This window comes from Chiroxiphia lanceolata, chromosome 3 (assembly GCF_009829145.1).
Source record: "Chiroxiphia lanceolata isolate bChiLan1 chromosome 3, bChiLan1.pri, whole genome shotgun sequence".
Classification (NCBI taxonomy): domain Eukaryota; kingdom Metazoa; phylum Chordata; class Aves; order Passeriformes; family Pipridae; genus Chiroxiphia; species Chiroxiphia lanceolata.
Genome location: NC_045639.1, coordinates 84,703,526 through 84,731,081, shown reverse-complemented (window position 1 = coordinate 84,731,081; position 27,556 = coordinate 84,703,526). Strand labels below are relative to the sequence as shown.

At 35.8% G+C, this 27,556-nt stretch overlaps 1 protein-coding gene across 1 annotated transcript in view; it reads left to right on the top strand.

Annotated features, from left to right (window-relative positions):
• MYO6 (myosin VI) overlaps positions 1–27,556 on the top strand; it is a 104,923-nt gene that overhangs the window by 55,494 nt on the left and 21,873 nt on the right. The window contains 21 exon segments of the mRNA XM_032681272.1: positions 2,345–2,525; positions 5,086–5,230; positions 13,169–13,188; positions 13,191–13,325; positions 13,861–13,898; positions 13,900–13,953; positions 14,404–14,443; positions 14,446–14,475; positions 15,343–15,420; positions 15,423–15,469; positions 16,475–16,570; positions 18,599–18,623; positions 18,626–18,771; positions 22,216–22,239; positions 22,241–22,255; positions 23,897–23,990; positions 25,994–26,124; positions 26,257–26,303; positions 26,305–26,349; positions 27,237–27,298; positions 27,301–27,357. Coding sequence (XP_032537163.1) covers positions 2,345–2,525; positions 5,086–5,230; positions 13,169–13,188; positions 13,191–13,325; positions 13,861–13,898; positions 13,900–13,953; positions 14,404–14,443; positions 14,446–14,475; positions 15,343–15,420; positions 15,423–15,469; positions 16,475–16,570; positions 18,599–18,623; positions 18,626–18,771; positions 22,216–22,239; positions 22,241–22,255; positions 23,897–23,990; positions 25,994–26,124; positions 26,257–26,303; positions 26,305–26,349; positions 27,237–27,298; positions 27,301–27,357 — 1,510 coding nt within the window.

Sequence of the window (27,556 nt, the reverse complement as noted above, 5' to 3'; positions counted from 1 at the left end):
CTCTATTCAGATCTCTGTTTTGGAGTTCAGACCTAGAAATACATTTTAACATGCATCATAAAATCCCAAGCGGAACAGTGTATATAAAATGGTTTCCTTTTCATTCTTATAATAAGGTAACACTAAATTATGCAGCTTGTCTTCTGTGGAAAACAAAAATCTATCCAAGACTTTCTGTAATTTTCCTTTTTAAAATCTTACTACTGCTAAGAATAAGTCAGAAGCAATGGTTTTTTTTCCCAGAGCCATTTTTACTATCTTAAAAACATTTATGTCCTCTTGCTCCACCTCTGCTTATGTTTTTTTAGAACTGGAATTACCAGGATTCTTTAGCATTTAAGCCTTTGAGCTTGTTTACATGAGGTACTAAAAAATTTGTTCTGAATTAATAGTATATATGAATTGGAAGTTCTTTAAACACATAATTAAACTTCTGCTGTGTTCTCTAATAAAATTTTCATCTACTCATACCTAAAGTATGAAATCCATTTGTATAGCTGGAAGATATTTCAAATATTAATCAAATCCGTATTTGTGATTCCGTAGCAGGATAAGCTGCATATATTGGCAAAAATACAAAAATAACTTTACTCAAAAGCTTCTTTCCACCAAATCACCAGGCCATCTCTTTTACTTTTGATAACTTGGGTTTGAAGCTCATGCCTAGCTATGAGAGACAGTATAGATACTTCCTTTTCTCAAGTCAACATTGTTTACCCCTTGATTTCTAGTGGTTGTATGTTGTAACACTGAGCACACAATCCTGATTTCTTTTGCTCAAACGTACGCTATTTTCTATAATCAGGGATGGTGGAGAGTGATTTTACATTACTGTGAGGCAGAAAGCTCAGAGATTATTTTGTTCATGTCAGGCATATAGGCTATGATATGGGTTGGAGATTTTGTCTCAGATTACCCAATTTGCCTTAAACGAAGATTTGTAGCGACACCGGTCAGGTCATTTATGTAGGCATAGAGTATCAACGTTCACTTACTCTTGCTACTGGAAGATGAACCTGTGCAATCTTCTGTTACTGATATGATTTACAGGCGGGTGTTCTGTCATAAAACTTGTCCTCTAAAGGACTTAATTTGAAATAAGAGAAGACTTACTTTGAAATAAGTGTTGTCTAAACTAAAACAACTAAGAGAATAATTCTGAAAATATATGTAAAACATAAAAGTACTGGAACTTCTGATACAATAATACTTGTATGTTACAGGTATATCAATTTGAAGGCTCAATAGAGGATCAAAGTTCAATGATATTTAAACCTAGTCTAGCCATTTAAACAGGAAATATATTACCTTGCTGGGCTTTTTAAATTGGAAATGTAGTATTTACTCTGTCATTTTATAAAAAAATACTAAGATTGTTTATTTTAATAAATTAGCTGGAATAGTCAATTAATACTTCAATTATTTTTCTGTTTTCCTTATCAGGAAGATGAGGTGATCATTTTACATAATTAACATGTAGTTTAATGTTATTGATGTGCCTACATGTTGTGTGAAGTGAATTTTTCAGATGCATGTGGTGTTTTGTTTTGATAAAAATGACGTTAGCTTATTTGACATTAACAAGGCTTCTATTTAGTTAATTATTCTTTCTAATTGAAAAAAATTTAAAAATAACTGTAAAAACGTAGCTCAGTCTGTGCATGTTCAGGTAGTCTCTTGATTGCATGCAGATGTGTTACTATCTACTGTTTAAACTCGTTTATAGTTAAAATAGCTTTCTATGTATATAAATCAGAAAAATCAGCAAAATGTTAAATTGGTATTTCAGAACATAGCTGCTATTCTTCTAACCCATAGACCACTGCAAGTTCTATTTCTTAATTAGCAGCAAATATTACCAGGTACATTTCTCTAAATAATTCTGTTTAGAATAGGGATAACTGATTTGTCCTATGGTCCTTTCCCATGGCCTGTTATTCTGTCATCCTACTACAAGGACCTCGATCTTCTTTCAACTGCTTGGGATTCGAAGGACTCCTTTGTATAAATGCTTTGATAGCTCTCTTAGCTGAAGTCTTCCTTTCTCCTGCTTGCTATCCCGTGTTCCCCTGTCCTTAGCTGTCACATTCTCCAGCTTCTGCCTTCTGAAGATAGTTTGAAGTTTGCTTTGAAATTTAAGTTTGAAGATCATGCTTCGAAGTATCAACAAGTTAAAATAAATTCGGGTCCTTGTGAAGCCTGTATTACATGAAGAGCTCGAATCTCTTTTTACCTAGTTTGGCATGCTTTTTTATGCTTTTTGTTATGGCTTATTCTTGACTGGAAATATTTGCCTACCTACTTCAAATCACTTACTGAATTTGTGGTTTATCTTGTTTTCTAGTATCTTAAAGAAGGTTCCTTGAAGGATCCACTGTTAGATGATCATGGAGATTTCAACAGAATGTGCACAGCAATGAAAAAGATTGGACTGGATGATGAAGAAAAACTTGATCTTTTTAGAGTAGTGGCTGGTGTCCTTCATCTTGGAAATATTGATTTTGAGGAAGCTGGGAGTACATCAGGTTAGATGAAGCATAAATTGTTTTCTGTAAAAAGACTGGAAATGTCTCTTGATTAGAGATGTTTCCTTTCCATGTGAATTATGGCTTTAGAAAGCTGCTTTGTGTTCAAGGGTAATTCAGTCTTAATTCACCCCCTTTTGAAGTCAAGTTTACCTACTTGTTTTAAAACTGTACTTCTTTACATGCTCTAAAAGCAAATAGGCTTTCAATGCAAATGTTCAGTGAAGAGTTTAATATAAAGGAAAGAGACATTCTGTGTCTCAAAATCATACTTGTGTTTTAATGATAATTTTAAAATCCACTTCTCACTAACCTCATGAAACTATCTTGTAATTAGAATATCTGTAGGGAAAGGCATTATGTCCTTTGGCTTCCAAGAATACCATCATAGTAGTATTTTGAGAGGTGAGGAAAAAAAAAGTTACAGCAAAAACTTAGGGCAATATAAACTTCCTAATTTAAGATGTTGCTCACAAGATGGGTTAGTACAGGTGTAGCTGGGACTTAATAGCAGAATGTGCAGGAAAGTTGAGGAAGGAGAATTGATATTTTGGGGACTGTCATTCTTACCTTACTACTGAAATCAGCCTCTCTAAATTGAGAACTGCTGTCTATATACTCCTGAAGGACTGAAGAAACTCATGGTCTGGATGTACTACAAATATAACTATAGTAGAAAATATAAGCATCTAGGACTTTACCTTGAGTTCCAAGATACTGGTTCCTCTTGGTCCTGCTTCAAGTATGTATAGCTGTCGGTAAAGTTGTTTGGAAGGGCATACCAAAGAACATTTTAATAGGTGTTTTAAATGAGTTAAATGAGTACTAGCCTCGCAGGTTCACCAGTTCCCAACCCCAAGCACAGAATCACCACGGAACTGTACAGAACATTCTGTTCAGAAGAGATCATGAGAGGTCTCTAATCCCATCAGTTGGGCAAATGCTGAATTCAGACTGGGTATCTTAGGGTTGGCATAGAGCAGGTGTTGTTTTGTTTTTGTTTTTTTTTTCTCATCTCCTTTCCATAGGTCAAATCAGAACCTCCCCAGTGTCAGTTCATGATGTTTCCATCTTTATGAAGATGACTGAAATGAACATGATTAATGTGAATGAATCTGAAAGATGCAGGGGTAGAGAAGGGTAATGACTTCACGGAGTTCAACAGCAAGCTTCTCAGGGAGCTTCCCTGTTTGGGTCTTTTGTGAGTTGGGACTTCGGGGTTGACAAGGTGGAACAGAGTGAAAAAGGTACAAATGTGAGTGGAGAGGAAGTTTCAGGAGGCAAACAAACAAGAAGAGGAGGAACCATGGATGGTGAGGAAAGCCAGGGTTTAGAAAAGGGAAGGTCACCAGAAAACTTGTCTTTTCTGAATGTTGAAATTCAGAGAAATTTTTCTTCTGGAGTAAATTATTGAACTTCTGAAATGATCATTGCATTGGGCTTTATTCTGCTCTCACCTTGTATGTGTGTTCACACAGGGTGTGCATTCCAACTGCTCCAGGCAATATGTCTCTTACCAGAGACTCTCTCAAGTTCTGTTACTGCTTTCTGGGAAACACCAAACAAAAGTTGTTTTCTACAAGTCAGATGGTATTTCAGAGCATCCAAAATTAAGTCACAAAAGCCTTAAACTTTTAAGGACTCCTCCCTTCTCCCCCCCCCCCCCCCTTTTAGTGTCATTGTAGAGGAATGGAAAGAATTCAAGTAATGTTTGACTACTTATTCATCCCTTTTGGCCTCTTCGCTTACCTGTAGAAATAAATTTTACTGTGAACAAATTCTTACTGCAAAAAACAGGAAATACATGTAAATAACTTAGATTTTCCTAAAGTGTTTTGTGCTCCAGTTGGGAGATCTGTGCTGGCCTAGCCCTGGCACAGAGGGCTGAGGTGCAGAGAGCAAAAGGGAGCACTTCTCTTGGCTGTTTACTTAGGAAGTGTACATACCTGTATCTGAAAAATGCAAATGGCAGGAGTCTGCCATACCAGGCACTTCTGCTGCATAGCAAGGAGGCCTGGAGGATTACAGGAATATCTAAGTCCAGAAGTTTTAAGTCACTACAGCTAGTTTGTAGGTGTTAGCACTTCTGCATTTTGGGATAGTGCTTCCCTATGGTTTTTGAACAGCCTGGACAGTGTTCTAGAAATACAGAATTATGTGCGTAGTTTTTGGCAGGGGGTTATTTTTGCATTTATTTCGTGGCATTTTCTTGGGTTTTCAAAACTGACTCTTCCTTCCCATTTAACTATATGAAGTAATTTCCAGAGGCAAACCTTTAATTCCTTCAAAGCTGACATTACCTTCACTGGTAACATTACGTGTTAGTGGACGATGACCAGCAGGGTCAGGGTGGGATCATCACTGGCCAGTTGGTGGCTGTTGCCCTGCCGTGCTGTGGGGTGCGCGGTGCGGGTGCTGTGCGGTGCGTGACGCGGTGTGTGTGTGTGTCCCTCAGGGGGTGCGGGTGCTGTGCGGTGCGTGACGCGGTGTGTGTGTGTGTCCCTCAGGGGGTGCGGGTGCTGTGGGGTGTGTGACGCGGTGTGTGTGTGTCTCTCGCCAGGGGGCTGCACGCCGCGGGCGCGGAGCCAGCCGTCGCTGGAGCGCTGCGCCGCCCTGCTGGGCCTCGACCAGGACGACCTGCGCGGGAGCCTCACTACGCGCGTCATGCTCACGACGGCAGGGGGCGCCAAAGGCACGGTCATCAAGTGAGTGCGGCGGGGCCGGGGCGGGCCGGGCGTGGGGCGAGTGTGGGGACGGACGGGGGAGAGGGGAAAATAGGTCTTAAATATATTCTCTGTATCAGTATAGGCCTTATATATTATATTACATATTTATAATTGTACCTTCATATATAATGCTTGTAAAATATACCATATGTATTCATAGACAATCCATATGCAGTCCATATTTTATATATATATATATATAAATATATATAATTTTTTTTTATTATTTTAATCAGTTGATCCAGGTACACATTTTTGTATGCCCAGGCTTGCTTGTTTTGTTGTTTTTAGGGACGTTGCAGGGTTTTTTTTAAATTTTACTTGGAAGAGTGGCAGTTGTATAATGTCTCTTTTTTTTTTTTCTTTTCTTTTTTGGTAAAAGAAAGGCTTTGAGTAAGTCACTATGAGGTTTATACAACTTCTCATATGTCAGTGAGTACACTGTGTGGCTAAAGAAGTATAGCAGTCACCCTGTTAAATCCACAGCCTACACAGAAAATTTGATATAGTGATAGATTTAACAGATACACTGTATCAAGGAATGTTAATGCTGTGCCTAAAGTATTTCAGAAGACACTTGAATCTCTCTTGTCATGAGGGCTGCACAGTGCTCCTCTGAACACTGCCCTGTGAAATTAGAGCTGGAATACTTTAATTAGAGGGTACTGTATCCACATTTCTGAACATCTGAACAATCAGTGCCCCTGTGTTTGCCACATCTAATTCTTCTGAAATCATGTTTCAGTTTAAAAAGTCCACTGCAAATGGTAGTCCAGAAATAATGCTGCTTCTTGCTGTTGCTGGTAACAAACATTTTGTCTTGACTGCAAAGTTAAAAGTGTTTCTTAAAAGTTTGACTGCAAAGTTAATAATGTTTCACAAATATAAAAAAAAAAAAATAATGGAACAGGATAATTTTAATAGAAAATGTTTGGGTTTTTTTTCCTGAAGCTATTATCAAAGTAACTTCCTAGACATAGAAGCAGGATGGTGATTTCTTGTATGCACATGGAGAAGGAATAATGGCAAAGAACATGTATAAACGTGGTACTGATGGTATCATATCAATACCATGAGAGTTATGACTCTTGTGAAACTGAGTTTTATGAAAATTATTTCATTACCGTTACCTTTTGTAACGGAACACTCTGGCTTCCACCACACAGTTTCCCTTGCTGAGGTTGATCCTAGCATGCAAGCTGTCGGGGATGCTAGCTGAGCTGCCTGCAACTGAATCCTGTGTTTTAGCATTTAGTTTTCTATGTTGTGTATTTGCTTGGAGTTAAAACATTACATCAAAAGCTGAACTTGGACTAAGCAGTTTGCGCACATTAAAAGTAATTCTCAGTGTTTAGCTGAACGCAGCAATCTTTTAATTAGGAAACTAATTAACATTCTCTTCACTTACTGGAAGAATACACGTGTGCTTCTTATTGACTTATGGAAACAGTCAGCTTGTTTCAGTGAATCAGAAATACTTTATGCACATTACACCAGAAGTTTCATACACGAAAGTCATAATTATGTGTATTAATATGGTTTAAGTTCCTTGCATATTTTGTCTTTTGAAATTTATTACTATTATTTATATTGAAGTATTTGTTAACATTTCATAAACTTATGAACTGAAACAAAGTAACAGATGATCGATTTAACCTTGGTATGTCACTGTGACCAGTAAAGGTGGTAGGTGTTAGTTAATGCGTGCTCGGGTTATGTCAGACTTCTGAGGTGAAAAATTGGTCTTTGGTCATTTGAGAGCATTGACTTTTAAAAAAAGTCTTTAAGGAATGTAATGGATTTGAGCAGTGAAAGTTGCAGTAGTCAAGAGCTCATTCTGTTAAAGAGAAGAAATAGCTATAGTGGAAATGCTGTTCCGTGCCCACTTCCTGATCTCCAGGGTGAAACTGATCTCCCCGGCCAAAATTTAGCATAATAAATCAACCATGACATCCTGTGCAGTTTGAACACCATGGGGTGTTTTTCAGGGGAATGCAGAGACACCTCTGAACTAACTCATATTTAGGAGTCTTAAGTTTAGCACAGGTGTGGGCTCTTGTTCAAGTAAAAAACATTACTACCAAATAGCTGATGTTCGAGGTGTATTTCTAGATAGAGCAGGCAACTAGACTTCTTGGTGGTCTGCTTATTTCTGTACTTTGAAAGAACAGATGTTCAAGAGCTAGAACTTCATAGTGACTACCACGAAAAAGTTATAACGCAGTGACAAATGGTAAGTAATGATTGGGGGGGTAAATGTGTTATTCTGCCTTCAGTTAAAAGCTCAAGATCTAGATCCTGTAATTCAGTAGTTCATTTCCAGAGAGTTTTTGTAAATTCCTTCTCTCTCCCCTGCCTCTCTCCAGTTTTTAGAAATTGGGTACTTTTAGTTACTATTATCTTGGTACCTTATCAGATAATATGGAAAGTTACAAATAATTTTTTCTTTTATTACAACCTTTAGTGTAGGAAGACATTGGTCCTGTAGGACAAAGTGCCTCCAGTGGTCAACATTTTCCAAGTTTTACTATTTTCTTTCTTCCAGACCATGGCTGAATCGACAGCAAACTCTTCGATATATTCACCCAGGACAGCCTTTACCAGTATTACGGATAACATTAGAGTAGAAAATTATATATTACACAGTACAGATGGTATTCATATTAATGCATGGCAATATGAGAATTGCAGATTTGGAAAGTTAGTAACATTTTTTACTTAATTCAGGTTGTTATCCACCATAATTGCTGATCTTTCTCTGTTAACTTACTGCATACCTGGTTATTCTCCATCTTGCATTTGTATTTTTGAATTCTCTTAAGCATACCACTACACACTTTCCTTTACTGAAATATATCTTCTGGATTTTTACATTATCAATTTGTGAAAATAATTTTGTATGCTAATAATGTTACCAAGATTTTCTGCTTTCTTAGTTCAGTATTATTAGACTGTTTTTTGAAAATACTCTTACTTTCATGTTCCTTTTAAGTAGAAGTGTTAAATAGAAGCAGCAGGGCTTTGAACAAATTGCATCCATGTCAGATTCAGATGGCATTCCACTGGAAGTTCTCTCAGTGAACTGCTGATTCAGCCTCTGATAACGGATTAGTTTTGGCTGTTGTATACATAACACATAGATAAAGCTTGTCTGTATAGTTTCCTTTTGAGAATTTTTGGTGGCACATATCAAGCACTGAAGCATCATAATATACTGCTTCCCTTTCACCATATCCCAAATGACACTGTCAAGGAAGGTTTTTTAAGAACAAATATAGGTTTTGTTACAGCTTTAAGTTTACTTTGGATTAAAACTTTAAAAATTTTCTGCTCAGTGTATTTATCCTGATAAACTTGGGGCATTGTTAGCAGTGTACTGTTTCAAAAGTCTGCCAACACAAGGAGCTATGTTTTTGTGCCAGTAGATCTTATTTTTCCCCCAGTGTTTTATTTTGGGGGTGTCAAAATGAATTCAGAGGGCTCCTTCCACTCTCTCAAGGATTAATGCATTAAGCCTCTTTCTAAACTTGTGCAGCTAAAAGCAAACATACATCAATAAATACAGCATTTTCTTCTTGTGTGGCTTACTGCATATACAAGGAAAGTGGATTGGACTATTTTAGATACTAATTAAATAGATACAATTTTTCTTCTATGGTAATGTAGTTTAGAAAATATTTGATTGCTGTTAATATTAGAGTTTTGACAAGTACATTGTTTTATTTTGTTCCAGCAACCTAAAGAGCTAGTCATTTCTCTCTCTCTTTCTTAGGGACCTTTTGTGTGCAAGTGGATCATGTGAGTGCTAATAGGTCACAGTGAATAAATAGCTCGGCTGAAATCACTGTGCTTAGAGTATAACAAAGACTTTGTTCTACTGGGCCAACAAGAAATAGTAGGAGGGTGATGCTAAATGCTGTCTCTGAATTTTATTAAAAACACTGGCAGAGAGACTTGACAGCTGCACTATGTTTATCTGTCCTTGCCTCCCAAAAGCACATAACGATCACCTTGTTGGCTGATGTTTTTGCCATCCATGTGAAGTGTGTTTGCAGAGTGAAATAATGTGTTAGGATTCAAAATCTGGTACTTCTCTTAGACTGTAAATACACTGTGCCACTCTCTTACTCAGTTTCTCCTTTTTCATGAAGACTTCCAAGAGGTCTCCATTGTCACAAAATAAATTATGTTACAGGGTGAAAAAATTAATTTACATCATTCCATGTCCTTCACCTTCTTTTGCAGTAGATTTTCTACCAGAAGGCATTTTTTTTAGTGGTGCTACTGAAGCCTCTGTTGGAAAAAACATTTTTTCAAGAAATATTTTTCTACAGTTTTTGGAACTTCAACTTTTCTCAAATTATAAGTGTGCTGCTTATATTCCTTAGTTACATAGGTAGATTTATTTAATCCAGGCCATTTATTTATGAATGAGTTACCATATTGGCTGACAGTATTTAATGGGTATCGCTTCACCTGCTCTCACTCCCTTAATTTTTGTCAGCCATGGGCAAATTATACATATTTTTAATTGAATTTTATTTGTTCTGGAAGATGTTTGGGAAGTGTGTGGAATTGCACACAGCCTAAATCTAGCCCATCAGAGTGCTTTCCCCTAGGCCTCAGACTCTAGATCAGTGGAAACCTTGGTGAAGAAATTAGCATGAAGACCAAACAGGGTTTTTTGTTGCTGCCTTAACAAAGACCATAGAATTTGGAAAAAAATTCTTCCTTGTTCCTTACAGTTAGCTCATGGATGAAGGAGAGGGGGAGAAGGTAAAAAGGAGACAGGAGAATTTATCTTTTCCTGTTCAGACAAGAAACAGGAGGAGGAAAGATATTCATTTGTTTGTCTGCAGACCAAAGGAAAGGAAGAGCTGAGGGAAAGCAAGTTCATGACAAGGAAGTTACTTGGTCTGAACGTCAATTCTGTAATAGGGCTCTTGTGTTTCTACTGTCTCAGTGCATTTTCAGCATTGCTTTGTGTGTCTGTACTTTCATCTGAGCAAAAATTACATTGCAGGGTACATTTTCTTTCCATGTGTTTTGCTGCATACTATGAAATTGAACAGTAAGGTTTTGTGCAGTTCTTGGAATTTTGTTTAATAATGGCAGAATTTGCTTTGCAAAACAGGACCATTTTGTAAACACATGCTCTAGAGGTATGACTATTTGCCATGTGTTTAAAAAAGTAAATGGAAACCAATAAATGATTTTAGTGTATTGTATTAATATAATAGGCCTGCAGCTGACGTTGGGATTAGTATACTGATCTCTTAAACGTATCCGAACAGAATACAAAGGTACCTTCCTTCTATTTATAAGATAAGATTTCCTGTCAGTACTCATTACCTTAAGATAAGTGAAGAGATACTAAGTGGAAGACAAGATTGTGTGTTAAAGCTAATTACTATCTAATGTATTGTAGCTGCAGATGTCCTTAGTGTACGGAGTCTCTCGCTTCCCTGACTTACCAGTCACAATAGAAAATGATCTCCATCAGTCTCGCGTTTCTCCATCAGAAATATCATCCTTGAAAAAATACAAAAATAATAATTGGAGTTAGTTTAGTGCTTATGAATTCTAGGAAGTGAAGGAAATGCTGCAATATAGGTAAGCTGTTGTTGTGATTTAACCCCAGCTGTCAACTAAGTCCCACACCGCCACTTGGTTATGCCTCCTTCCCTGTGGGATAGGGGAGAGAATCGGAAGGGTAAAGTGAGAAAATTTCATGGGTGAGATAAAGACAGTTTAACAGGTTAAAACCAAAAGCCACACACACAATCAAAGCAAGCTGGGAAGACAAAATGTCGTAACTCTGAACATCATCTTTTTCGTCTTCTTCCTCCAGCTTTTATTACTGAGCATGACTCCACATAGTATACAATGTCCCTCTATAGCTGTCCGGCTGTTGTCCTTCCCAAATTCTTGTTCACCCCCAGCTTCCTCTCTGGTGGGGTGGGGTGAGGAGCAGAAAGGGCCTTGACTCTCAGCAGTATCTAAAACATCCCTGTGTTATCAAGACTGTTTCTAGCACAAATCCGAAACACAGTCCCATAGCAGCTACTGTGAGAAAATTAACCCTACTCCAGCAAGAACCAGCACAGCTGTGTAGAGTTAAGTTTTCCTTCTGCTGACCTGCCAGTTTTTCTACCCTTCTGTACAGAAAACTACCTGGTTGGATGATAGCACAGTTCTGCGCTGGGAGCATCTTGTACCGTGGACATAGGGCTTAATAAACAGCTCAGATAAGAGATTTTTTTAAAGGTAGATTTTACTGCCTGCTTGAGGAGTTTTAAAACTGGTTACCCACCACCTTAGCTGGACTATTCTCTTATTATTTATTGTTATGTAGTGCTGAATGGTCTAAACATAAGAGAGGCAAGGTACATCGGGAGATGTAATATAGGAATTTATATGGGGAGAAGTGATATATTTTATGAAGCCAGCTAATCGAGATATTTAGAAAAAGCATAAGAATCTTTGGCATATAGCCATCCATCCTGTATTCCTCATGACAAGGATTATTGATGGATTATTTTTCCCTGTTCCTTTCCCTAAAAATCTCTTCTTTTTATTTACTTAATAATGGATATATCTGTGTGTCATGATACAGTGTTGTGCAAAGACTTTGTATACCCATAGTTGTTCTTAACTGGAGGCCACCTTTCCATGTATGAAATTTTGATACTGTCTGGGCAAAGGGCTATTAGTATTTCAGTTAATTTTTTTCCTCTCTATAGTTTTTATGACATGTAAAAATACTGTGGAGTTGTGAAGTTTGGCAATCTCATTCTGTTCTATCTGATTCTCTTCAGATTGGTGGGACTTTTGCTTTAAATTCTCTGGCAACATGTTTAGGACCCAAGTGCAGTTTGCAGTCATACGATAAAGCCAAAAGTTCATTTTTCATAATCACCTCACATTGTTTCTTAAACCCTTCCATAACACTTATTCTTACATGAATTTTCCTATTCTGCTTCTGGCATACAGTATAACCATTCCTTACTTTTGGTACTCTTATCTGTTAATTTGTAACCTTCTTAAAAAAAACCAAAATCCCGCAGAATATATTTATCATGATATGAGGGGTTAAGTGTGTTTTGAAATGCATGCATTCTAAGCATGTCACTGTCATGCTGAGTTCATGAAATAGCTAATATATTATTACATGTATATCTAAACATGTGGTTATAGTTGCCTGATATTCCCACAGTTTCCTCCTGCATTTCATAGGCTTTGAAACTGTGACTCATGGCATTGTTGTTGGGTTTTGTTTTTTAATAGAACTTTTAAATTATGATATAGACTTGTAATAAATTATGCAGAAGAAAGGTCTATAAATAAGAGGATGAAAATAAATTCTCATCTAGTAAAAGACCTCTTCTTCCAGTGTTTTAAAAAAAATCCTTGTTTGGGATTGCATCTTTCACCATGAGAACACACTGCCTTATTTCTTACTTTTTACTTTTACTTTTATTGCCTATGGCCTTATAGCCTTAGTTATAGCCCTTACAGAAGCATAGAGGACAAAGATGTCAGAACAAAAACTAAACTATAGGCTTTATTCTAACCAAGCAGCTCATAAATAAATAGATGAAATATTTTTTTCGATGGGGATGTATAGATTTTAAGTATCTTTGTCTGGAAATTGTTAATATAGTTTCTAATTATCTAATGATTATGAAGCATCAGAATCTTATTTCTACTGATGGTAGCGAAACATTATTCTTTCTTCTTACAGGTAAGATTGGTTAGTCTGGCTTGGCAAGATTGTTCCTGCCTTGGCTTAGAGTTCAGAGGGTTTTTGTGTCCTAATTTGCAGTAATTGAAAAGGCTGGTTTTAAGTTTAGAGTCCAATCTCAGCATTTCAGAGTAAGGAATTATGAAAAGTAAGATCTGTATTTGTTTTTCTAGGGTACCCTTGAAAGTGGAACAAGCAACAATGCTCGTGATGCCTTGGCTAAAACAGTGTACAGTCATCTGTTTGACCATGTAGTGAAAAGGGTAAACCAGTGTTTTCCGTTTGAGACTTCTTCTTTCTTCATTGGAGTTCTAGATATAGCTGGTTTTGGTAAGTATACTTAAAGTTATTTCTAGCTGTCACTTGTTGCCACCAAAGATTCAATGATAAATTCTGTGACGAGGAGTGGGAGGGTTTTCTCTTTGGCGTTAAAGGTCCCTGTAAAGCTTCTGTCCTTTCAGCTCACTGAGATTCAGAATAGGGCATGTATTGTGGTGTGCTCTGGCCCTTCTAATGTTGTTCAAGGGAATCTTTGGTTTTCAGGTGTTTAGAGCTATGTTATCCTGTGCCAGCCTTTTGAAGCATAGGTGCATGAGGACGTATTGGTACAATTTCTCTGTATGGTAGCATCTTGCTTTGGTTTACTGTCAGCTGTCTGTCATTTGTCTTAGAAATACGATCTGCTGCAATATTTTTAGATCTGTCTTGTGTACAAATTGAAAATCTGTAAAAGGTTTCATTTTGCTGAAAGAAACAGGTATGGATCCGAACATGTTAAATATTAGCATTGTGAAGCTTCTCTTATTTGCTATTTAATATAAATTCTTGGAACGTTTGTCATAAAAGTTTAACTTCTGTCTTTCAGAATACTTTGAACACAACAGTTTTGAACAATTCTGTATAAAACTACTGTAATGAGAAACTGCAGCAGTTTTTTAATGAAAGAATTCTGAAAGAGGTATGATATATTTAGTATTATATTGAGGATTTTTTTTTTTTTACTGTTGTATTTGAGCACTTATTTTTTTGCTTAAGAGATACCTAAAGTAACTCTGGTTTTCGTAAGATTGCACATTATGCTTGAATTAAAAAAAATCAGTTTTCACACTGTGTGACATCTGGGTGTGTCAGAAAAGAATGTGGCATTTTGAAAACCAACAATATTTTTTCCTTCTTCTTTTTTACCCCTCGTTAAATGAGTTATCCACACTCTGGACATCTCTCATACCAAATAGGAATACTTTTGCATGGGCTTATCATTAAGGTGGCAACGTTGGAATATATTAATCTATGTAAGGAAATTCTCAAATGTATGTTGATTCATCCTATATTTTAAAATAACTTCATGTTATTCAATAAAAATATGATGAGTGGTGTTTTCTCTTTGCAATTACATTTTTTTATTTAGGAACAAGAACTTTACCAGAAAGAAGGCCTGGGGGTTAATGAGTGCGTTATGTAGATAATCAGGACTGTATAGGTAGGTTTTTCTTGAAATGTTAAGCTATTCCTTGATGTCATGGAGAAAAAAGCTTCAAGCAGAAGAGTCAAAATAGTGTATAACACTAGTAATTTTATGATTTTATATATAGCCTCATACAATTCAAAATAATAAGAGTTCATAAGCATTGCTTCAGTGCAAGCATTAGATATTTCTTCTTTCCATAGAAGAAAAATGTAGTAAAAATTCCTCTTACAAGAACAGTTTCACAGACAATGGAAAAAAGTTTCAAAAGCTACAAAATTCTTGTGTCTTAACAGTTTCAAGAGCATGAATTTCTATGTTGGCTTTCAAGGGCTTTGGTATATAGGTGAGAGGTCAAGGCAATACACTAGTTAGAAGTTGTGAAACCACCAACACATGCTCAGTCTGGTCTGCCTTTCCTAAAACAAATGCATTTTGTTTTAGTCCCTGGGCTTCTGTTGTCAATGGAAGTATTAGGCTTCTAATTTTGGATGTGTGATGAAACAAAAAAACACCCCAACAATCTAAACAATATCCCATAAAGACCTGTGATCATACCATAGGAACACTTAGGCACCTATTGGAAATTAAGATGACTAAATTCGCCTCAGACTGAGAGTAAAAATCAAACAATCCATACCTGATCCTTTTCCCCCGTGTTGCATGTGTTATGAGTTAGAACTTGATATGTATGGGGTATCAATTAAATCAGCAATCAGATATACAGAATTAATTTGCAATGACTTCTTATATTTTGTGTGAACAACTTTCCCTACAAATATTTATACAGAATCAGATCAGCAGCATTTACACTTGCAATGTTCAGTTCTGATATGAGTTTATATATTCAGTTTTTGTAAATATATTTTGTTTTATTAATAGATTTGATTGAAGCAAAATTAGTAGGTGTACTGGATATTTTGGATGAAGAAAATCGTCTTCCCCAACCAAGTGATCAACATTTACTTCAGTTGTGCACCAAAAGCACAAGGACCATTTCAGGCTCTCAGTAGGTTTATTTTTGCTGTCTGTTTTGTTTTAAATAAAACAGTTCTTGGAACAGCTGATAGTAACACTTCAGTTTAATGAAAACCTTTCCTAAGAAATCTCATGCCATACCTGTCTGCACAATCCGTACTTGTTTGCTAAGGACAAGTTTGGTTATTAGATTTGATGGAAAGTTCACTGAAGGCCTTAAGTCTTCAACAAATTCTAATATCCTGCTGAAACTAAAGCCATATTCTTCACTTACATTTTAAGTTTGTTAACATGTAAAGCATGAATAGAAAATAAAAACACATTTTAAATTGTTTCATATCAGATGAACTATTGTTGTTCCTTTTAAAAATTGCTTGCTTTGGAGAATATTTGGCTCAGGTGGGGTATCTAGCTAGCAGTTCAGAGATCATACAAGGAAAACCTTTTTGTTGATTTATTTTTTAACAGAGAGCACTTTATTGGAAAATTAATGCAAATTATTGCAATTTAAATAATGAATCCTGTTGAAATAAAAAAAAAAATAAATGAAAAAACACAAACAAGGGAAGCCAAATGAAATTGTCATCCATTTGTCTTTCATTAAGTTTCCACTTACCTGGATTGCTGTGCAATGAAACATTTTTGTCGGTATGTGTATGATCAGCGAGGTGGTTGCCTGTTAAAATATACATCCCAAGCCCTATATTAAGCTTCTGTCGAATCATATTCATCAGCTGTGGAATGAATGGTATAGAATTGGCAAATAAAGTCAAAACCAAAATCCACTAGCTGGTGTTAGCAATCCTGATGACTTGTATTTTGAATGTGATGTTTCTAAAAGTGTGAATGAGACTGAAATTAGGGTTTGGAATGTCATGGTTTGAACAGGAATGGTAGTGATCATCCCAATTGTACTTATAGGAAATGTAATTTTAATACCTAGTGTTCCCAGTAGATCATGGTGGTGTTCTAAGAATAAACTTTTTCTTACTCTCCATTGTAATTCTTCTTTTGTAATTCAACTTCTTAATTCCAGATTCCTAGGAAGTCTAAATTGGCTGTTCACAGAAATATCAGGGACGACGAAGGCTTTATTATCCGACACTTTGCAGGAGCAGTATGCTATGAGACGGTAATTTTACTCATGAAACATTTTTGTTGTGCTTTGTAGTACATTTATATTTTCAGTGTATATAGGTTAAATGATAACATTTGCTTTCATCAGAAGAGAAATTCAGAAGTGATATTTCTAAACTTTGAAACTAATTTTTTGGGTGTTTATCAGAATTAACAGTTTCTTTTAACTTTTCAGGTTACAGACAATTTTACTGATATATTTTGTGTAAAGTTTGTTTCAAGTATATAGGTCTATGATGTCAATATTAAATATATTGATTCATGATCTACTGGAAATTTTGCATCAAAAGGTGTTTTCATCTTAGGGAGAGAAATATACTGTGTGATCGAAAAGTTTTGTTAGACTGAAGAGTAGCTTTTTGGAAGCATGCTTAGCATGCTTATCCTTGTAAATAGTCACTGCGTAATTCTTCATGTTTTCAGTTTGTGCTGGCAATGGACTCATTCATGTAAGAATAAAAATACCTGAAATTGCTACCCTCAAAATACATTCCAGATTCTTGTACCTTTTGGACTGCTATTCATCATACAAAAACATTGAAACACCATCAATTTTTAAAAATAAGAGTTTAGGATAAAATGAAGATCCATAATACTTTGTTGTTCTGTGTTGTAACTGCAGCATGTATGAAGGAAGCTACTTCCAAAGACCTTTTTTTCTCATTTGAAAATGTGTACTTGAAGGGTTTGGTTTTATTTACTTCAAAATACTTCGAGTGATAATGATTACTGTGCTGTTTTGAAGTAGACACATTCTGTAGGTCCTTTTACAAATAAGAAAGTTGAAGTCTGTGTACCTCCATGATTTTTCTGAGGTTGCTCAGAGTCAATATCAAAATAATAAAAAAAATCGGAATTACAATAAATTGGAACAAATTTTTATTTGTTCCAAGTGCTCTATTTTTAACTGTGTACTTCATCATGGTACATTAATAATGCCTGAGAGTGTCTTCAGGAACAGAGGTGACAGATTTGATTACATATATTATCTGTCAGAGCTAATCAGATATGAGGTAGCTGTGGTCCAGAACTGTGTTAATAAGCTAGACTTAATTTATGCTTTCCATCAGAGGGGCTTACTTAGCTTGAGCCTTAAAACTTTTGGACTATAGTTGCCTTGTTCTTCTGTTATTTGTTTTTCTTTTTCGCTGCTCTTGTGGCAGTTCTCATATTCTGATTTATGATGAGAACAGTCATTTGGCTGCATTCATATTCTAGTCTTGGTGTTTTCATGGTCCAGGGAATTTGGAGGCCTGTGGTTTGTCCATTTGATTCTCATCACCATTAAGTCCTTTTATGGGATATCTGGCAAATTGACATTTTCTTTCAAGTAGTCTTGGCCTCTTCTGTTAATTAATATCAAAGTCTCTATTAAAGTTGCACCAAAAGCTATTGAGATTTTAGGTAATATGAAATTGGATACTAGTGTCTTGATCTCTGAATTTCAATGTAATGTATGTTCTTGACTTCTGAAAGCTAGTGATCCCGTTTCAAACAAACCAGAGAGATAAAGTTTGTAGGAAGGGACAATATGTTTATTAAAACCAACTGTTCATAAATAGTCATAGTACTACTAAAATAACCAGTTTTCATTTCATTTTCTAAACTGTATAAATATACCAATTAAAGTGTGAACATTAATTCCCATTTCACAACAGATTTTATGATATTACAAGCAGTGAAGAATTAAGCTCTCAAAACTCTCAGGGTGATGATGTGCTGAGTCCTGGAAAGGGAAACAAGGATAGTCTTATCAAATACACAACTGATCTCTTAAAAGCACTAAACCTTACTTTGGGTTTCATGATTCCAACAACCATCCTTCAAATTTAGGAATGTCCTTTCTCTCTGTCATTAGTGTTTTTTGTATATCCAGTTGAAAAGTTGTTTGGAATAATGTATGAGTATTACACCTTGCTGATTTTTGAATTTAGTGTGTGACTTAGTTTCTTTAGTTTCTTATTAGACCAAGGTAACTGGGCAGTGAAACAAATGTGCTGTTATCTCTTGGGTTGTCTTTCAGATGCAATTTGTGGAAAAAAACAATGATGCTTGCACATGTCCCTTCAGTCTCTTATATGTGAATCCAAGGACAAGTTTGTTCGAGAATTGTTTGAAGCTAACACTAACAACAACAAGGATCCCAAACAAAAAGCTGGGAAACTTAGTTTCATCAGTGTGGGAAACAAATTCAAGGTAACATCATATAACAAAGAGTCTTATCTTCTTGTAATGTATGGCAGTTTTAAGTTACCTGCATTAGTAGAACCTAAGATGGGAGAGCTAGCAGTAGCTTAAGATTCAAGAGAAAATTGTGTTAAAAAGACAGGGGTTTTTTCTGTGGAATTATAAGAAACCAATATACTCAATCTATGTGCTATGCATTTCTGATGAAAATATCTTCATAATAGTCCTTACAGAGATTATACAGTGATTTTTAAGTCAGAATCTTGCAAAGCCCCATGGAAGTCTTTATTCAAATGTTTAATGTTTGAGATTTAAATTTAAATTAATCATGCCTTCTAGAAGATGTATTGATTCACTACAGTTGGCCACTCTTAAAATTCATACTTAACCACTTTTTTTCTCTTCTGAAATATAGTCATGGCTTACACAGGAAGATGTCCATTGTGCTGAATGTTTCCTTTCTCAATACCTGAATCTGATGCTTCTCCTCATTTTCTCCTTTCTTCTGCTTGTTGTAAAGCTGACCTTCAAACCTTGTCTTCTCCAAATTTTTTCTACATCCTTTTCTCATTCAGCAGTTTTATTTTAGCTGGACTATTCCAGCTCAGGATGGCTAGAAAGAGAACTATAGGGGAATTAAGAGATGAAAAGCAGGCACACCGTGGGCTGCAGGTAAATTTTTCAATCTCCTGGATTTAGCATTGGTAGAGCTGCTGCAATTTCAGCAAGAGCTCTTCTCAACACATCTGGGCCAGATCCAATGAAGGATTTGCATGCCTTCACGTCAGGTGCGGCAACAGTTTTGGTGTGCTACCTTATCTAGAGCAACCATAAACCCACATAATTTTCCTAACTAGACTCCTTGCAGTCCCTGGGGAACGTATCTTAGACAATCCAAAAATCTTCTTGTAGAGTGGGACACTGCCAGTAGCAAAAGAGTATTTCTGCTCCGTATCAAGGTTAAGTGCTGAATCAAGACTGCAAGATGAATTCCTTCTTGCATAATCATATCTTGTGGCTAGCATTTGGAAACTGTTCTCTAAAGATGCAGAGGCTGAAGAACATGAAGGATAGGTAGCAGCACTCTGCTTCAGGTCTATACTGTGTTTTATGGCTATTGTATTTCTTGTAGTGAGCACCAAGTTATTGGTCAGTCTGACAAGGGTATTCTCTTTGACCTTCTGGAGATGTGTTGTTATGTAGCCAGAAGTAAAATTTTCATGGGGCAGGAAGAGTAGGAGACAGAGCCTGACTTGTAAGGTAGTGGTTTTGACATATAACTGGGAATTGGGTAGCCTGCTCTCCTGAGTTTTGCTCTGATGATTATTTCCTCCTCCTTCTTATTCCATAGTGGTTGTAGAATTAAACTGTAGCAATTGGTTTATATAAAATACATGATCAGAAGGCAGACTGAAAAATTACATATAGATAAGCCAGTGTCCTAAGCAAACTCTGCAGCCATGAGTCTGTTGTAGGTGAAGGTGAGATTCACTATTTTTTAGAACCGCATTATTAAAATGAAACCAACTGTGGGATCTTTTGAGAGTTTCCACTTTCTTCCATCTGGATTTTCAGTTTCTCTCAGATTTAGCACCCCATGTCCAGTAGATATGGACTTCTGTATGTTACCAATGTCCAAGGAGAACTGAATTAGAAAGGGAGACATTTTTAAAATTAAGTAGCAATTGAGTGGGGAACTTTTGGGACTGACCTCTGAAATTTGGTGTTCACCTCTGCACCTAGAACATAACTAAAGTCCTCTTTGGATCTGGCCCATCAATCTATAATTCTTTCAATGTTTTCAAGTTTCATGGCATTTTGAATGTATGTGTTCCTTCCAGTAATTCATTTAGTGTTACCTTCCCAGACACAGCATGTGATGCTGATGAACACTAATAGCCTTGAAAATTTCACTTCAGATGACATCAAAATAAGTTCTCTTATCTTACTAGATACTTCCTCTCTTTAAGAATAAAAATTCTTAGCACGTTAGTATGTAAGTCGGTCTTCTAAAATGAAAATTCTTCTAATTATATCAATTATTAGATGATGTTGTAGGGACTTCTCTTTATGAAATCCTTCACATGTCCCTTCCTTATAACTAATTAAAATTAATTCTCATAAATCAGTTGAGGAAATAATGATTAATTCATCATCAGATCTATTAAAGAATCTTTGAAATTATTTTACCTTACTATGCTAATGATGAATTGAATTGTGACAATTCAAGAGCAGTAGTTTTAGCAATATGTTTTACTTGTATGCACATTTTATTAGACAAATTTACCTGAGCATTGCTCTGGCTTATTTCTTGTCAAATCACAGAGTATAAGGAGGGGTATTTTTCCTCAAGCAGAAATGTATTTTGTTGATGGAAATTAGGCTGTCCCTTTCAAAATTAGCTGTTTCTAACTTAAGAAAATATAATAATTATGATCAAGTTGAGGTATAAAGAGTATGTGTAAGTGAGAACTGAGCAGGAGGTTATTAGTGTTTGTCATGCCTCTCGTGGCACTTCTCTCTTTCTAACCATATCCATGTTAAGTTAAAAAATTCAAACCAGTTTTATCCACTGGGAGTACAACTGGCAACTGTAGAATATAGTTGAAAGATCTGGTTAAAAAGAAAGTCAAAAGTCAAATAGTTTCAATTTGCTTTCAGTACAGAAAATTAAGAATACGTTAGGACCATACTGAATTTTGTCTTCCTACAGTCTATATACTTCAAGATTGCTAGTAAACTAGAAAGGCTGACACAGCAGTAATCTATGTGGCAAAACAGACACATCTCTAAAGTAAAGATATTGCTGTTTTCCTGGTGTGGTTTGGAATATTGAAATCCCTACCAATTACTTTCAAAAGCAACTCTGTAAGTTGTTTTCCCTGATAGCCTTAAGTCTTTGGTTATCTTGAAGACTTGCCCTCAGACAATAGTAGGACTGCAGTCTTTTCTCATCACAGTTTGTTAAATGCAACCTCAGTAATGCGATTTTAAAATTGTAGTTATTGTCATCAACAGAAAATTGGAAAGTTGGAAGTTTGGAAATAAAAATAGATTATTGCAGGTGAATGTTAACTTAGCTTGAAAAAAACCCACAAGAAAACTCTGAGAATATGTTTTCTGTGTTAATTATTTAACATACAAATATATGCTTGTTATAGATGAAAGTCGTTATTTCTTTATTTTCCCAATGGACTTGCATGTTTCTTTGATAACGATTTTGTAATAAGTAACTAGTCCATACGTACTGTGCAATTAACACACAACAGTTTCCTCAGGACCATTCATGCACACTTGCATGATTTTGTCTGTTAAAATTTGTGAATGTTTGGTTTAATCAATTCTGTTGTAATAACAATGACTATGCATGCAGTAATGGTATACTTCTATTTGGTGTGTGTATTTCTGTAGTTGCCATGGTTAAGGCTCTTGAAATACCTGTTTTCTTTACAGACTCAGTTAAATTTGCTTCTTGAGAAGCTTCACAGTATCTGTAAGTATATATACCGATGAAGGTTCATAATTTTTCTCAATATGGCTTCCAGTAAGTGTGATTAGTAATTGCTTTAGAGTTGCAGCTTTATGGCACTTTTGAAAGGTCTTCCTGTGCATGTGATGGTTGTTGATTTACTTGAAAAAAAACCTCAAACTACATCACCTTTAAAAAGTTCTCGTAGAGTGAAAGTTATGCAATTTGAGTAAACAAGATGAAATCTATTTGGGCTGCAATCACCTTTTTGTTATTTTTACTTCTTCCATTCACTGGTTACACTGATTACTAATTTGCAGAAAATTTAGAAATGTTATTTAAAAGTAAGGCAGATGATAATTATTATTAATTACTGTTTTCAGATTCCATAAAGCTATTAAAAGTAAAATTTTTCATTTCACAGGTGGCCAAAGAAACTTAGTCCCCTAATGTGTATTTGTTAATTTAGCAGATGTATTTAGATAGCTTGTGAATTCTCCATGTAGTTCAACATGCCCCATTTTCTTGTAGAACTTGGAGTTGTAGGCACACAGTCTTGTTTCTCTGAACCACACGTTCTAACCAATTTTATATACAAGGTTGCACTTTGTCAAAAAAAGAAAAAGGGGGGAAAACCAAGTGGAACAAAGGGGTCAGTCAGGTGCTGGAGTGTAGCCACATACAAGATTTTACTGTAGTCATGCGGCTGGTCTGAAAGATGATGTCTTTCACACAAAACACTCTGGAACTGACACACAGTCCAGGGAAAAAATGTGTGGCCAGGCTTGCTGTACTCTTGAGTTTAGCTAACCCATGACTGAGGAAGTATTGTTGACCTAGAGCTCCCTTGAAGATATTCTCTCACTCTCAGCTGAGAGATGGAACAAAGAGAGAAGACGCTGCAAACCAGGATTAATACTATGTGTTCTCAGTCCTGATTTTGCTGTTAGTATATAAAGGTTTCATTAGGGTCACCTGTTCCAGGAAAACCTGGATAATTGGATGGTCCTTTGCAAAATGTCATCCTTATGAATGTGAAATGATCAGAGAAGCAGTAGTCAAAATTGTAGAGGTTGGAACACAGGTCATAAGAGAGAAGCAGATTGAAACAACAATGGGGAAGGGAGACTAAAGCTGTGAGCCAAAGGAAGTTGTAAAAGTAGAAGTTGAGGGAAGGTCAAGTTCATCTGGCATCATTCTAATGTCAGGAGTCTGGTGGCATGTTCACTGATGTGAAGTTCTGAAGGACTGAGGCATTTTAAGTGATGTGACCTGTAGAAGATAATGAGGGTAGTAGAATCTAGACTGATAAATATTAATTAGATTGTACTAATGTTAGGAGAAGAACATTGTTGAGTGAAAACTCTACAAAATTGAGGATCCAATTAATAGCTTAGCCATGAGATCAGTTACATCAGTTAACTGGTTTAGACCAAGGCTACAGTGCCAAAACTGATATACAAAAGAAAAAGAATGGGGTTGGGACTAGATGACCTAGATGAACCCCTCGACATTCTGTGGTTCAATGATAATGTCGACATTTCTCTTTTAGAACATTATTATTTTGTATCTTTTTTTTTCCCACCCGTAAGTGTTAAATGATTAACTGTTATTTTAGGAGTTTTAAAAATGTTTAGATTCTACTAACTTCTTGTTTGGTCATAGGGGTCTAGCTTTATTCGCTGTATCAAACCTAATTTAAAGATGACAAGTCACCATTTTGAAGGAGGACAGATCCTGTCTCAGCTTCAGTGTTCAGGTAATATATGCCTCTCATATTTTTTCCTATGTTTTTTACCTTGGGCAGTACAGATTAATCTAAGTTTGAATATGTGAGATGAAAGCAATATTTCCTTGCTTGAACTGCTGTTTACTAGAAGGCAGGTTATTTATGCCTTATGCGCAGTTATTTAGATCTTAGTAACTTAGCACTCATTTTAACCAATAGAACTCTAGAAATTAATCATCTGAAGTACCATAAGGTCTCTTCTTTGCAAGAAGAGTTGATGTAATTTCCATTGACTGTTTTATTATAATTAGAGGTCAAGCACCACATGCATATGTAAGAAACCATGTAGCCGTACACTGGTACATAAATTTGATTTCCTGACCTGGAGCTGAATTCATTTCTTTGGTGTGCCCACAGTTTTAATAGGGCAATAGTTCAGTCTGGAACAATAGCATTGTTTTAAATTACTGGGACAGTCGAAGTGTAAGAAACTCCCGTGTGCATTTAAAGGCAGTCAGTATTAGCTGAGATATCTAATAATTGAAGCACACTTGTTTCTTTTATAGATTTTATAGATACTATGATAGAGTTAATCATATTGGTTTAGTTTTCAAAATGTCTTTATGTCTCTATTCATTTGATTTGGAGCTGAACATGCAACACAGACACTTCAGTATAGTCTTTCTTGTTGCTTTGTATACTGAAGACTGTAATGCTCCATCTTCATTATTCTTGAAATGCTAGATGCTTTCCAAATTTACAGCTTTATTTCAAGAGTGACTATTAGCAGTTTTGCTCATGCCCCCGTGGAACAGTGGAAGTAACTGCTTGCTTGGGAATTGTGCTGGCATTTTCATTCTTTATAGGGTGTTTGTTCAACAAAGCACTTCGATATATTTTTCCCTTTTCTGTATCTTTGTACTTTCAGTAGTTTTCAGTTGATGTTTTGAGAAGCTGACATATTTCACATGTAATTTTATCATAACAAAAGCTAAACAAGTTTCAGTACTTTAGTGTTCCATTAACATCATTAGTAGCAGATTTCTTCAGGTTATAGCATTTGCCATGAGAGATAAAAATAGCAAATTACCTCCTCTCCCCAACAACAACTGTGGCGCTTTACAGTAGTCTTACAAGCTCAGTTGTCTATCTATGCTTTCTTTGCAACAGTAAATGAAGCTTAATCTAGTAACCAAAGTCATAGCATGGTAATGTTAAAATACCAAGATGTAATGTTATAAAATCTTTTTGAAAAAGACTTTGTTTAAAACAATCAAATTTCAATTGAAAGCAACTATGTAAAAGTTTAAGTTGTAAGACAACAACCATAAGTAAAGGGGCTAACTTAAAAACTTATGTGCAGGCTCCGTTGGTAGGGTTATGAAAAGCAGTGGCAAAAACTGGCATGGCCTGTGCTGCCTTAAGTATTTCGAGTCTTTTACTGACTGTGTCTGGGTGTTACTGATGTCCTCCTTGCAAAGCCAAAATGTAGTAACATTATTCAGGACAGTAAAGTTTCATCTTAGCAGCTGATACCTCATATTTTAAGTACAGCAATGTTCTAGCACTGCATATGCATTTGTTGTTGCATCTGCACAACATCTCACGAATACCATTGACATCATAAAATAAAAGCCTGGTTGGACATTATTTGGTGGGGGGGTTTTTTATTTCGTTTCGTTTGGGTTTTTTTCCCCTTTAAAAATGAAAATGCCAAGTCTGCTGAAAAAGAAAAGAATATTTAGAAGAAATACTAGAAAAAAAATTCCTCTTCATGATTGAGTGTTACTTGCCTCTCAAATAGGGAGAAAATTGTATGGGTTCTTCTCATCTGCTCAGTATTAACTTTTTGTGACTGATCACAGTATCAAAAAATGTTAGAGGCTGGATCAAGTCTCAACTGAACTTTGTGGTTAGTCCTCTGGACAATGTCTTTGAGGCGTATGTTATAAACTACTTGTTATCATAAAATTAGGTGCTTACTTTCCATGTTACTAACATGAGCTTTTGTACATGTGTTTCTGTGAATCTAGGGATGGTGTCAGTTCTGGATTTAATGCAAGGTGGTTTCCCTTCACGAGCTTCATTTCATGAATTATATAATATGTACAAGAAATACTTGCCTGAAAAATTGGCTCGACTGGACCCTAGGCTTTTTTGCAAAGTAAGAAATAAATAATTCTTCTGTATCAGCCAGGAGAGAAAATGTATTGTGGGGGTTGTTTTTGTGTTTTTTTTGAATTTTCTGTCTTTTTAAAGGGGCAAAATATAATCCTTTCTGTTTTCTGTGTTTCAGGCACTATTTAAAGCCTTGGGACTGAATGAAAATGATTACAATTTGGGCTAACCAAGTGTTTTTTAGACCTGGCAAGGTAATCTTCTTCTTGGAGTTCTTGAATGTGAATCTTAAAAATAATTTCAGTTGGAAGAGACCTTTGAAGGTGATGTTGTTCAACTCATTCCTAAACGTGTGGCCAACCTAAATAAGACTGCCCAGGATTTTTGTAAATATTGTTCATTTTCTATGAACCCCCCCCCGAATATTAGTACTGATACATTGATTTTATAGTCTTGCTGCTGCTGCTGTATTCTAATGCATATTTGTATTCCCAGACTTATGTTGACTATTAAAAAGTCAGAACAAAGAGAAATATTTTCTAGTAAAATCTATTTATAGCTGAAATCTCTTTCTGTGATTCTGAGCATTGCTGCTGCTATGCGAGAAAGGAGATGAAGTAGGGATCTGTTGTGATTAGAAAGGAAAATTATTGTACTCTCAGAAGAATGTTCTTACTATCAAATTACTAAAAATCAGAATGCAGGATTTTTAGAAAAGGTTGCCTTCAGCAGGCTCTTATACAAAGGTTAAAAATTGGGAAGTATTTTCAGGTTTTAGTTTTTCCCCAGATATACAGATTAGATGTGTCCTGAAGTTGTGGAAGCTAGAGTAAGTTTTCAGGATGTAGCAAAACAATTGATTTTTGGCAATAAATATTTTTAGTGATTAGTATGTGGTTGATTATTCAAAATGCCAAGTGTTGGACATCAATAAACACAACAAACAAAAACCCTACAGTTGTCATTTCTGTTATCATTAAACATAAAGTGATGTCAAATATATCTGCTCACTTTCAGTAACTGAAAGCTGATATAATGAGGACATACAATTTATGTTAAAATATTTTAACTTTTAATTAAGCATGATCTTAAATAACAATGTCTAACACTCTCTGTTCTCCTAATTTTACAATAATTGTAATTATTGTATAGTTGCAGAGTTCGATCAGATATGAAGTCTGATCCGGATCACTTGGCAGAGCTGGTTAAACGAGTGAATCGCTGCTTATCTGCAGTCGTTGGAAAAAAGTTCAATGGTGTTCTCTCTCAGTGATTAAATGTAGGTATTTTATGTTTATTAAATCAAAATGTTCTTAAAAAGACGGAAAAGCAATTATTATCACCTTGAAATGTGGCCAGGACACATATAGCAGATGGTTACATATGGAAGTCCAAACAATTGATTTCAACAGCTAAAGGTTTGTTTCATGGGGTTTTTTTTTCATTCTGGTGTTGTCAAGAAATGCTCTGCAAAGTTG